The sequence below is a fragment of the Humulus lupulus genome, chromosome 1 (genome assembly GCF_963169125.1).
Source record: "Humulus lupulus chromosome 1, drHumLupu1.1, whole genome shotgun sequence".
In the NCBI taxonomy this organism is placed as follows: Eukaryota; Viridiplantae; Streptophyta; class Magnoliopsida; order Rosales; family Cannabaceae; genus Humulus; species Humulus lupulus.
In genome coordinates, this window is record NC_084793.1 from 4,780,529 (window position 1) to 4,793,170 (window position 12,642).

Here is a 12,642-nt window from a genome sequence, read left to right on the forward strand (position 1 = left end):
CTTAAAATTATTAAGTAAAAAACTCATTTTTTAGCCCTGATTCTTTTAGGACTCGCATATTTTTTTAGGACACTCATTGGGAGTCCTAAATTGTGTTTTTTCAGGACTCTCAATAAGTGCCCTAAAAACTCTATAAATATTTTTAAGGACTTGCATTTCTGTGTGTATCCTAAAAAAGTGTCATGTAAAGGGTATTTTGTAGTAGTGCAAATTTCATAATTTATAATTAAAAAGATATTCAAACACAAGAAAATCATATTTGGACTGTTATGCTTAAATCATTCTAAATAGTATTCTCTCTAACCACTGTCTCAAGCAACCTTAGTTATTGTAATTTATAAAATGCAAGTATACATATATCTCTTACATACATGTTTACAAATAGCTTAGATATTTTGATTTAGTAACTCATTTGAAAATGCCTATACCATCGAAATAATATTTCATGCTAACATCATCACTGTGTTAAAGAAGTGCATGTCACCAAAAAACATTGTTCATCAAAATCATCAAGTAAATGCAATTGATCTAAAAGTCATATGGCCCGTGCTATGAATTCAAGCGTGCTATATGGCACGCTCTTTCTATTTCCAACTAAAACTAGTTCCACATCCTCTTATATGGTAATTAAGAATTAATGCTTATATTTAAAGGCTTGATTAGATCTCAGTATTACCACTTAAGCTCATTTTGACAATATAGCTAAGACTGTGTTTATGTAGAATACCAAAATGGATAAGTAATTTGCGAGCTATGAGTGCTAAGAGAAGTTTGGCTCAAAAGGAGACTGAATATATACACATTGCATATTTTTGTGTCAACATATTTCTTTTAATTTTAACAAGATTGAAATAGAAAGTTAGCAAAAACAAAAGGACAACCCCTATTGAGTCTTCTGAATGCTCTAAAGCCTACCTCAACTCTGTCATTCGCTTCTTTCGTAGCTCCTCAAACCAAGCCCTGAAGTGAAATTGCAACAAAATGAACATAAAACAACAGAGGCATTTTGCCAAGAATTTAACCATAAGATAAAACTCCACTCTAATCATATCCCAGAAAGACAAAACACATAAAACTAAACCAAAAACGTTTTAAAGTCAAAGCAGGGGAAAGGGGTGCTTTAGGTCTTCTTGAAATGAGACTGATAGACTGAGGCCTCGGATTGAAAAAATCCCATCAATTTGCAAAATCAAAAATTAATTTTGAAAACCACAGATTTTATGGATTCTATGAGATTTAAGCTGATAAATCTAACGTCTACAACTAAATACTTACCTGGCTTGCCAAGACCGAAGAGAAGAACGAACCGAGAAGCCCAACGATTGGAAACGGATTAACAGAGAGATAGAGAAAGACGAGAGAGAGAGAGAGAGAGAGAGGAGGATTTGAGGGATGGAGGAGATTTGAGAGAGAGAGAGGAGTTCGGAGACCGTACCAAGCCGAAGAAATGGGTCTCTGTTCTTTGTTGAAGAAATGTTGAAGGAAATCTGAAAAAAAAAAAAAAGAAAGAAGATAAGTGGCAGGATGACTAAATAAATTACCGCCCTATTTTCATTAAGTTGCCCCATATAATACTTTTTCATAATACTTTTTTATTAGTATTATATTCATGTGTTATGGAAATGGGTATTTGGTGTTGTGCTACTGTACACACTGCAATGTACACGGACATACTATAGACAAGTGCTACAAACTAAATAGTTACCCACCTGGTTATCACAAACCAAAACCCCCATCAACAGCTTCTGCCAACCAAATTCAGACCAGTGACAATCCTCCAGCCTCTCATGATGAGAGCACTGCCTTTTTACCTCAGTTGACTGCAACTCAGTATCAACAATTACTGAGTCTTCTTGCCACTCAAATCCCTGGTATATCCTCTTCTAACAACTCTTCAATCTCATGTATCCAAGATGGTTGTGCATGACATACACAATCCATCTTGAGGGGAGGCTATTAGGAATAGATTTCTTTAATTGTATTTTATTGTTGTTTCCCTGTATATCTTTATTTTTTATTTTATTTTGTCCTAGTTGGTTTTTCTATTATTTTTGTTAGTCGGTCAAGATTAGTTAGCTGCTTTTCTTTTCTTAGTCTTGGGCTATATAACCAAATGAATTATCTTCTGTTTGAAGTTCAATTTTTCAAATAATACAATTCATTCTTTTTTTTCATTAGTTCCTGCGTAATAATAATCAATACATATTTATAGATTTAACAAGGGGACCTAGCTACAAAACCCTAATTGGATTGGACCTGCTCAATGAAAGGTTCTCCCCACATGTTCTGAGGCAATCCAGAACTAATCAACATTGCATTCATCATTTCTTTCAATGTACGATTTTCCGTTCAGCAACACCATTTTGTTGAGGTGAATAAGGTGTAGTGGTTTCATGGATGATTCTATGTTCATCACAAAATTCAAGAAATGACGATTCATACTCACCACCTCGATCACTTCTCAACACCTTAATATTTTTGTTAAGTTGATTCTCAACTTCGGTCTTATAGAGAACAAATTTCTCTATAGCCTCGTCTTTGCTTTTTAGCAAATACATATAGCAATATTTCATGCTATCATCGACAAAAGTAATAAAATACTTATTGCCTCCTCTTTTTTTGAACAAATTTTAAATCACATATATCGCTATGTATTAAATTTAGGGGTTCATTATTTCTTTCAACCGTTTTGAAGGATGGCCTTGTAGTTTAACACATCAAATCCTTTTTAAGACAAATAGCTATACACCACATCATTATGGTGAAATAAATTGTGAAAATAAATTATTTATAATCAAAACCAAAAATATCAGATTTATTTTTGTATTTAAAAATATTTTTTAAAATAAGATAATTTTGTAAGTTAAGATTTAAATAATTAGATATTTTCTATAAAAATTTAAATTCAAATTTAAAAATATACTAATAACTTAATTTAAAATATTTTAATATATTAAAATATTAGAATTAAAATATTATATATTTAATAAATATTTTTTTAAATTCTTGAAAATATAATTATAAACCTCTAAGTCTGATGGCTAGCGAAAATAAGAGGAAAACATGTGTTTTTGTATCGTTAGAGCATCTACAATGCTAGTAGCCACAGAAGTGGCTTGATCATATTTGTTAGATAAAATGCCAACATGACATTACCAAGTAAGATTTCTATTTGTTGCGGCTAGACAAGTTGCTACTGTAAGGCAATGCATATTCTAATTTTGAAATATTGATAATATTTTAATATGATTTATGTACTTTTGTGTTATGATACTATGATCATAGTATGAATAGTTTTTTGAAATTGTCAATATAATGGAAGTGTATGACTCAATTCAAAGGATCTTTCTATATTTCACGATTATATATAATTTTTTGATAATTTCAATTCATGACTCGTTCATTCTAATCGACATTCTATAATTCCATAACTAAATCTATTTTCTTTTTTTTTTTCTTAAAATTTGAATTTTTTTTTCTCTAATAATTAAGAATTTTGTTTGGGGACAGGCCAAATCGTTTTATTAATAATTCGAGGAACTATTTTTGGAAAAGAAATCTGCTGTCTCTAATTTCCTATCCCCTCCATGTCCCACCAATTAGTTTAAGACACCTCATTTATTTATTTAATATATATTTAAATTCTTTACAACTTTCTGTCTTTCCAATTATATTAACATTATAAATATATGATGTGTCTTAAAATAATTAGTGGGACATAGAGGGGATAGGAAATTGAGTACAGCATATTTTTTTTTCCTATTTTTGATCTAAGTTGAAGTAAGTACAATAATCAATGCCAAAAGGTTGCTTAGTTGGTCGTAAGACATTGGTAGCCTATTAATGACAGGAAGATTTCAGGAAAGCTACAAACGTTCAGGTGATTTTTTTTCTCTTGTTGACCTTACAAGAGTAAATGCAACCGTGTCGTGCTATTGTGTGTCTTGCAGCGTAAACTCTTGCTCTGAGATTACGTTGAAATATTTTTTATAACATTATATATCACATACAAACGAAGCAAATGTTAATTTAGCACAGATGATATTTTTTTCCATTTGTTGACCACATTATAAGAGTAAATGCAACCGTGTCGTGCTTTTGTGTGTCTTGCAGCGTAAACTCTTGCTCTGAGATTACGTTGAAATATTTTTTATAACATTAAATATCACATACAAACGAAGCAAATGTTAATTTTCCATGTGATATATAATGTTATAAAAAATTACCCTCTTTGCTTCGGCCATTCCAACGAAGCAAATGTCTCACAAGATCATCTCTGTTATATCTTTCGTTTTCCTTCTCCTCCTGCTTTGGATAGTTCCGGCGGAATTCCACTATCTCCGGGGAAGAAGTGTTCTTCTCAAAGCGATCTTAGTGGCTCCGTCTCTCGTTGCCATTGTTGGCGGGAATAACTTCTTTTTCTTATTTACTGAAAAGACTCATCGCCGGTATCCAAGGCACCCTTTACCAGGTCCCATCAAAAACTTGCCCAAAAATGTCTTCGACATTATTTTCATCTTTGCTGGGACAATAATAAGCAACTTTCTTTCTCCTATCTACATGTTGATAACCAACTTACTTCTAATATTCGTGGCAACTTTAACGGTGTTACTGACTCAAACCACCGAGTTTGGCTTACTAGACTTATTCGTCAACATCATACAAATATTTGTCCAATACTACTTAGATAGAAATGATTTGGTCCCGATGATACTCTCCAGTGCAATCTGTGGCGGTCTCGTTTGCCTTCGAAACAATCCCAGGGAAGCTACCTCCACCGATATTGAAAATCCCGCCGCCCCTGTTGGGAACTTTAATGAACTGATCAATCCCGTGACCTCTGCTGGAGAATCATTAGCCGCCGAATCCCAGGACATTGCAACAGCTCGTGAGCTCGGCCTGATTACTGATTCGGAAAATTCGGCCGAAGACGCTGAATTACGGAACGCTGAGATTCTTCATGAGCTCAGCCCCGTCATCATCCCTTTGACTCCCGTGGGAAATTCAGGTGCCGCCTCCGAATCCCGGAATCCGACGTCGATTATTGAGGACGTTCGATTAACCACTGTCGTGACAGACAGCGTGGGAGCTGACTCGCAGGATGTTGATGCTGTTGGTGAAGACATGCCCACATGAATGAAGTTTGTACGTTGCTTAGTAGAACAGAGCATCCTTGTTATGTTTCACATTCGATTTTTCGTGAGTTTTTAAGTTGTTGTTTAGTGTTGTATTTTTCCAAATATGGCTTTAGAATGTTTGTTAATAATTTTCATCTCTTAGTAGAAGTGAGACATGGATAGGATGATCTATGACTACTTGTACTGGTAGAGCATAGCAGAAGCAGTAGCATGGCTTAGTTCAATAATATTTGACCTTTTCAAGTTTCAACCAATGAGAAAGAGAAAATTCCACTTTCTCAATTTTTCATTTCATATTCATCGAACAATATCAGAATATCAAGTTCGAAATTCCTGGTACAGTATTTTGTTTTCGTATTTTTTGTTAAATTGACGAAATGCGCCGGAACCGGAGCCGTGTTGGAGATACCTTTCACCAATCTCCGCCTCAACTGAGATAACGCTTCCGGGTTTTGGCTTGAAAAGAATATAGCCTTCGACCCGACCCGACCGCAGAGACGGACTTTCTTACATAAAGAGCCACCTAGTCAAACTGCCCACCTCCAAGATTTAAATATATCTGGATAGCTTAATAGAAGCATGGATACTTTGGGTGGTGATAATAAAGACATTAATGACTCAAATATCCTCTTTAAAATTAAGATATTAAATTTTTGATGCCATTATTTTAGTTCATTTGTTATAATTTCTCAATATAGAAATATGATAAGGTGAGGTGAGGAGATCCAATTAACAACACAAAAAAAAAAAAATTCCAGTCTCTCGTAATTCACCAATATATATTAAATTAAAAATTAAAAATAACACAGATAATCATATACAATCAAGTACTCCAAACAAGACAGATTATTATTTTTTTTTTTAACCTAAGTTTTGTCTAATCATACATGCCACTTCGGGACTTAATTTTAAAAGCACATAAATACAAGTCACGCAGATTTGATGGTTAAAAAAAAAACTGATGAGTCCAAACTACCAGTTCAGTCCAAAATTATTTGCTTACATTAATCTATAGAATTTAAGAAAGAAAAAACTGAAAAGGACAAGTATCTATGTTTTTTCTATAAAGAGACAAGAGCAAAATTATGAATGCAAAAATAATTTTAATAAATGCTTTAGACAAACACTTCCTTATCCATGCTTGGTACTTGGTAGTAGTTTCAGTTTTTTTTCCACTTGAGTAATTAGTGAAAATAATATTTTTTTTTAAGTTATTTTGTATTTTGGTTTAATTTTGATAATTTTTTACAAAATGACTTCAATCTAAAATTTCGACTAGCTATCTAGAATGTCGAAAGTCATTTTACAAAAAATTATCAAAACTAGGTCAAAGTGAAATTACAAGGACTCTTATCATTATTATTTTGTCATGTATTGTCTTTTTCTATAATTTTTACGAATTGACAAAGTTGTAGCCTAATTTGTGTTGTGATTTTAATTTTTTAATTTGCGGCAATACTCAATGTTTTACAATTATTATAGTTAAATACCTAATTTTTTATTTTTACAATAAAAATATATAATGTTCAATATATGTTAAAGATACATATCTAGTCTTTTTTTTGCAGCAAAAATACCCAAAGTTGCTAAAACATTATTGTTGACCGCGTTTTTGGCCAACGACGTGAGAACGTAAAAAAGGATAGACCTTCAAGAGAAATAAAACGACACAGACTGTTTTTGAACAGAAAGTAAATAACACAGCAATTTTTATAGTGGTTCAGCCACAATATGTTGGTAATAGCCTAATCCACTTAGAGTTGTGATTTATAGATCTGTACTCAAGATCAGATGGACTGAGCCAACTGAGTTTCTTCAGTACAGATTGCAAAAATACAAGAATTCTTTATGATACCAGCACTTTCTCTCTCTAGAAACCTCAGACCCAAAATTTCCCAAAAGTCTCAAAAGAAGCAGAAGAAGCCCTTTCTGATCCCATAAGCCATATATTTATAGGCTTAGGATCATACATCTGATATCCCCTAGAATCGGGATATTTCATTATATTTATTATATTTAAATTACAAAAAATATTCAAAATGTAACAAAACCCCCAATTTGTGGGAAGAATGAGAGATTCCCGCGTGTGCCAAGACCGGTTCTTGTTGAAGCCATTTATGGGAATCTTGACTTAGTCCTCCTCTATCTGGTCGACCCCATATCTCCTACTGACCATTCATGCAAGTGCTGGTCGGACACATGCATGCTGGACATATGCAAGTGCTGGTAGGACAAGCACTTGCTGGTAGGACATGCAGTTGTTGGTAGGACATGCACTTGCTGGTCGGATATGTGCATGGTGGTAGGACATGCACTCCTCTCGTCTAACATGGCACTCTCCTCTAGCATGCCATTTCTCTCTTTGGACAACCATGCACTTGCTGGACATATGCATAAGGACCAGACCTTTTGGACTCTCCTCGGACCAAATTCTTGGGGTCTCCTCGGGTGCACTTGTGCAATTGCTTGGACATGACACCTCTCAAGCAGTCAAAAATCTTCATCAGTCTACCAGGTCACTTTATCACAACTCTGAGGAGTCAGTGTATTTATTGACTATTAATGTGTCTTTTACTGCCAGTTGTCACCTCTATTGCCACGTCATCGATCTCCAATTTTTGGGGATAACAATTGTTTTTATCAGTATCTCATCTGTTGGAGTTGTTAAGTGTTGACTCGTCAGAAATGTATCACTCCGTAATTTGGATATGTTTGTCCACAAAATATGTATTTTTTATATTTGAATTAATTTAAAATGTTATTTTTATAATAAAATTACGAAATGGACAGATTGCAAAGTGACAAATGTCTACTTAGTCAACATGTTTAACAACTCTAACAGAGGAAGTACTTACAGAAGTAATGTTTTAGCAACTTTATGGATATGGAGATTTATCTTAGTGGTCACCCTAAATTCTGTTTAACGGGGTTCTATGGGGAGCCAAACCGTAGCCTGAGAGAAAATTCTTGGAGGAAGCTTAGGCAGCTTGCGAGTGCTTCTTCGTTACCTTGGTGTTTGGTGGGAGATCTAAATAATGTTATGTCTAATAAAGATAAGAGGGGTGGGAGACCGTATCCTTCTTGGTTAATTAACGGTTTTCAGGAGGCGATTTCAGATTGTAATTTGATTGATATGGACCTAGTTGGTCATCAGTTTACTTGGGAGCGAGGTCGTGGGACAAATAATTGGGTGGAGGTTCGCTTAGACAGAGCTTTAGTTTCACAAGTTGGTTGTCATTGTTTGCAAATGCGAAGCTATATAATCTTGGTCCTTCTGCTTCAGATCATGCCCCGTTATGGTTGAATCTGGATCTAAGAAAGCGAACAACTTTTACATACCGTTTTCGTTTTGAAAACGCTTGGACTAGAGATCCTCTTTGTAGGCAGATAGTGCAGGACAGGTAGGGGGTCCCTCATTCAGATACTCTGTTTCAGAAGATTCATTGCTGTAGTACTTCTTTGGCGGAATGGGGTCGTAACATTATTGGAAGATTCAAACATCGAATAGCTCGGTTGAAAACTATCTTGCAGTGGACACAAGGGAGGCGTGATAGGTACTCACTTCAGAAATATAAGGAGACTCAGGCTTTATTGTTCGAGGTTCTTTCTCAACATGAGGTCTTTTGGCGTCAAAGATCTAAACAGTTATGGCTTCAGGTTGGTGACCTCAACACTACATTCTTTCATGCTTCGGCAAATAAAAGGAGAAGGAGGAATCAGATAGTTGCACTTAAGGATGATGAGGGTGTGTTACGAGATTGGGATAACGGATTGGGCACGGTTATGGTAGATTATTTCAAGCATCTTTTTTCAGCATCTAGCACAGACTGGCATAGTGTGACGGAGTGTATATCGGCATCAATTTCAGAGGATGTGAATATGGATCTAGTGAGGCCCATTGAATCTGAAGAAGTAAGGCAGGCCTTGTTTCAGATGCACCCAGATAAATCGCCGGGGCCGGATGGTTTCTCGCCAGGTTTCTACCAAAAGTTTTGGGATATTGTGGGTGAGGACATTATTAGCATGGTTCAAGAATTTTTCACTACTAGTACCTTTTTGAATCATCTTTTAGAAACCAATATTGTTTTGATTCCTAAGAAGTCAGACCCGGAGTCGATGGGAGATTTAAGACCGATTGCTCTTTGTAATGTGGTCTATAAAGTGGTTTCGAAGGTGATGACGAATAGAATGAAGTCAGTGCTTAAGATGGTGATTTCAGAAACTCAGAGTGCCTTTGTGCCAGGGAGATTGATCACCGACAATATTATGGTGGCTTTTGAGGTAATGCACTATCTTAAGAGAAAAGGGTCGGGGAAGGATGGGTTTATGGCTTTAAAGCTCGATATGAGTAAAGCTTACGACACGATTGAATGGGGGTTCCTTGAAGCTATGATGAAAAAGATGGGCTTTGGGGATCATTGGGTGTCGTTGGTCATGAAATGTGTTAGCTCGGTCTCATATAAGATTGCTATTGAGGGTCAGGAGTTGGGGCCTATTGTCCCAACTAGAGGGTTGAGACAAGGAGACCCGCTTTCACCGTATCTTTTTATTTTTTGTGCAGAAGGCTTTTTTGCGTTGATTTCTAAATTTGTTGGCGAAGGTAGGCTCACAGGGTGTAAGGTGGCAAGAGCAGCTCCTGTGATATCGCATATGTTGTTCGCTGATGACAGCTATTTGTTCTGTAAAGCATCAATGGAGGAGGCAGTTCATGTGAAAGAATTACTCCACTCTTATCAGGTGGCCTCAGGACAACAAATTAACTTAGCCAAATCATCGGTGTTTTTTAGCACGAATACCAGGATTGAGACGCGCCAAGACATTTGTACAGAGCTCCATATTCCTGAGGCAGGCCCATATAGCATGTATTTGGGGCTGCCAAATACTCTGGGAAGGAATAAATCTGTGTTGTTGGGCTATATTAAGGACAAAATGAGGAAAAGAATTGAGCAGTGGGAGGGGCGCTTATTATCCAAGGCTGGGAAGGAGGTTTTGATTAAAACTGTTGCTCAAGCGTTGCCCTCTTATGCCATGAATGTTTTCTTGCTCCCTCTAGGCTTATGTAAAGAGATGGAGATGCTTATGAGTCGGTACTGGTGGCGTTCTTCCTCAAGCAATGGTAGAGGAATTCACTGGCGGAAATGGGATTCATTAACAGTGCACAAGGTTAAGGGAGGTATGGGTTTTAGAGATCTTCATGATTTTAATAGATCTCTCTTATGTAAACAGGGATGGCGTTTACTCACTAATCCAAATTCGTTAGTGAGTCGCACTTTCAAAGCTCGTTATTACCGAAATGGGAATTACTTAAGTGCTGAACTTGGGTCTAATCCAAGTTATATTTGGAGGAGTATATGGGAAGTGAAGGATTTAGTAAAAAGTGGAGCACGTTGTCGAGTTGGGAACGGGGAGACTATCATTATTAATTCGGACCCATGGGTCCTAGATAGGGATAACCCCTAGGTTACTTCGGTACACCCTGCTTTGATTGGAGCAAAAGTCTCTTCTTTGCTGCTTGTGGATAGCCGCGAATGGGATGTGGATTTGCTTAAGGACCTGTTCAATGACCGAGATTTGAGATGCATTCTTAGCATTCCTTTAAGCAATAATCGTCCTATGGATAGCTGGTTTTGGTCCTTGGAGCCTTTTGGGTTTTTCACTGTAAAAAGTTGCTACAAGTTCTTACAGGTGCTCAAAAATGGTGAAGCTACAGATCTGGAAATGACGTTTTGGAAGGGCTTGTGGAAGGTTAGGGTTCCCCCTAAGGTGAAGGATCTTGTTTGGAGGGCTTCTACGGGTTGTTTACCCACCAATTCGCAACTTCATTCAAGATACGTGGGTGTCGATCCTTTGTGCCCTTTATGCCAATCTGACAGGGAGACTATCACGCATGCCTTGGTGGGTTGTAGTCGGGTCTGGCAGTGCTGGGTAAGTCTGGGATTTCGGCTGGTGCGTCCTGCCTCTGAAACTTTTACATCTTGGTTGAAGATTAGTGTAGCTGGGTTAAATGATGATCAGAGAGCTCAAGCATTTATGCTCTGTTGGGCGGTTTGGAGAAGGAGGAATGATTATGTGTGGCGAAATCGAAGAGGCACAAATCATGGTGTGTTTCTCACGGCTGATTCGTCCTTGCTAGCCTGGGTTCAAGCCCAAGATCGTGAAATTGCACCTCTGCCCAACTTTTTATCTCCTGCTGACGGCCGATTGTCGTGGGTCAAACCACCTCTTGGTGCGCTAAAGATTAACGTAGATGCAGCAATCTTCTCTGCGGCGGCCACTTATAGTTTTGCAGGCATTGTTCGTGATCATGAGGGAGCTTTTGTGGAGGCCTTCTCTGTGTGCCGCGCTGGGGTTGTTTCTCCGGAATTGGGTGAGGCGTTGGGTGTACGGGAGGCTTTGAGTTGGATAAAGAAAAGGTCTTGGCAGCAAGTGGAGATCGAAACTGACAGCTTGCTGGTTGTTCAAGCGTTAAGGAGTTCTACTTCGATGGCCTCTTACTTTGGGGTCGTTACAGATGAATGCAAAGCCCTTTGGAAGGAATTGGTTTCTGTTTCAATTTATTTTGTTAAGCGTTCTACAAATGAAGCTGCCCATGCTTTGGCAAAAGCTTCTTCTACATTGGCGGCTGAGCGTATGTTATCGAAGGAGAATATCTCCTCTATTGTGTTGGATGTATTATTGAAAGATTGTTGCTAATGAAGTCCACACTTTTATTCAAAAAAAAAAAATAATAAATAAAAAAATAAAAGTGACCCCTAAAACATAGGGATAGGCCGTTAAGCACAGATATTAATAAATACAAAACACGTTTTGTCTGAATCTGTCTGTGTTATTTTATATCCCAAGTTTTTTTTGTCTAATCTTGTTCAAGTAAGTCGCTTGACCATAAATGCCACTTCTGCACTTAATTTTAGACGCAGTGATAAATACAAGTCACTTAGATTTGATAGTGAAAAAACTGAGAGTACAAAGTACCGTTTCAGTACAACCAAATTTGCTTACATTAATGATTAATCTATAGAACTCAGCGAACAAAAAACTGAAAAGGACAAGTACGTACGTATATATGTTTTTCTACAAAGAGACAACAAGAGCATAATCCTTAAGTTTTGGAGATTTTTTTTTTTTCCTTTTGTGTACATACATTATTACCTCGTTATTGTCATTATTATTTATACTATTATGATTTTGATTCTTGTTGTCTTGTCTCCGATTTTTTTAATTTACAAATTGACAAAATTGTTCTTAGTTTGTTTTGTACTTAGAATAATTTTTTATTAAATTTTATTGCTAATTGATTTAAATTATAAATTTCAAAAAAACTAATAATTATACAAATTTTATGATGATGTATTAGAGGTGTTCGCGTTGCGGATGGTGCGATTTTTGGTCAATTTATTATACTACAACGTATATACAGTTTGAGTAATTTTTTAAACTGTAACTCGCTCACCTCAAACTGCATTACAAAAATACAATGTGATACGGTGTGGGGGTGTTTATACCT

General features: G+C 36.4%; 1 protein-coding gene across 1 annotated transcript; it reads left to right on the forward strand.

Moving 5' to 3' along the window:
* The first annotated feature begins 8,022 nt into the window (after positions 1–8,022).
* On the forward strand, positions 8,023–11,831 carry LOC133812999 (uncharacterized). The gene is made up of 4 exons (XM_062246850.1): positions 8,023–8,334; positions 8,394–8,539; positions 8,591–10,508; positions 10,599–11,831. Exons 1-4 carry the CDS (start codon positions 8,023–8,025, stop codon positions 11,829–11,831), a joined length of 3,609 nt encoding a protein of 1,202 aa, XP_062102834.1.
* Positions 11,832–12,642: the final 811 nt, after the last annotated feature.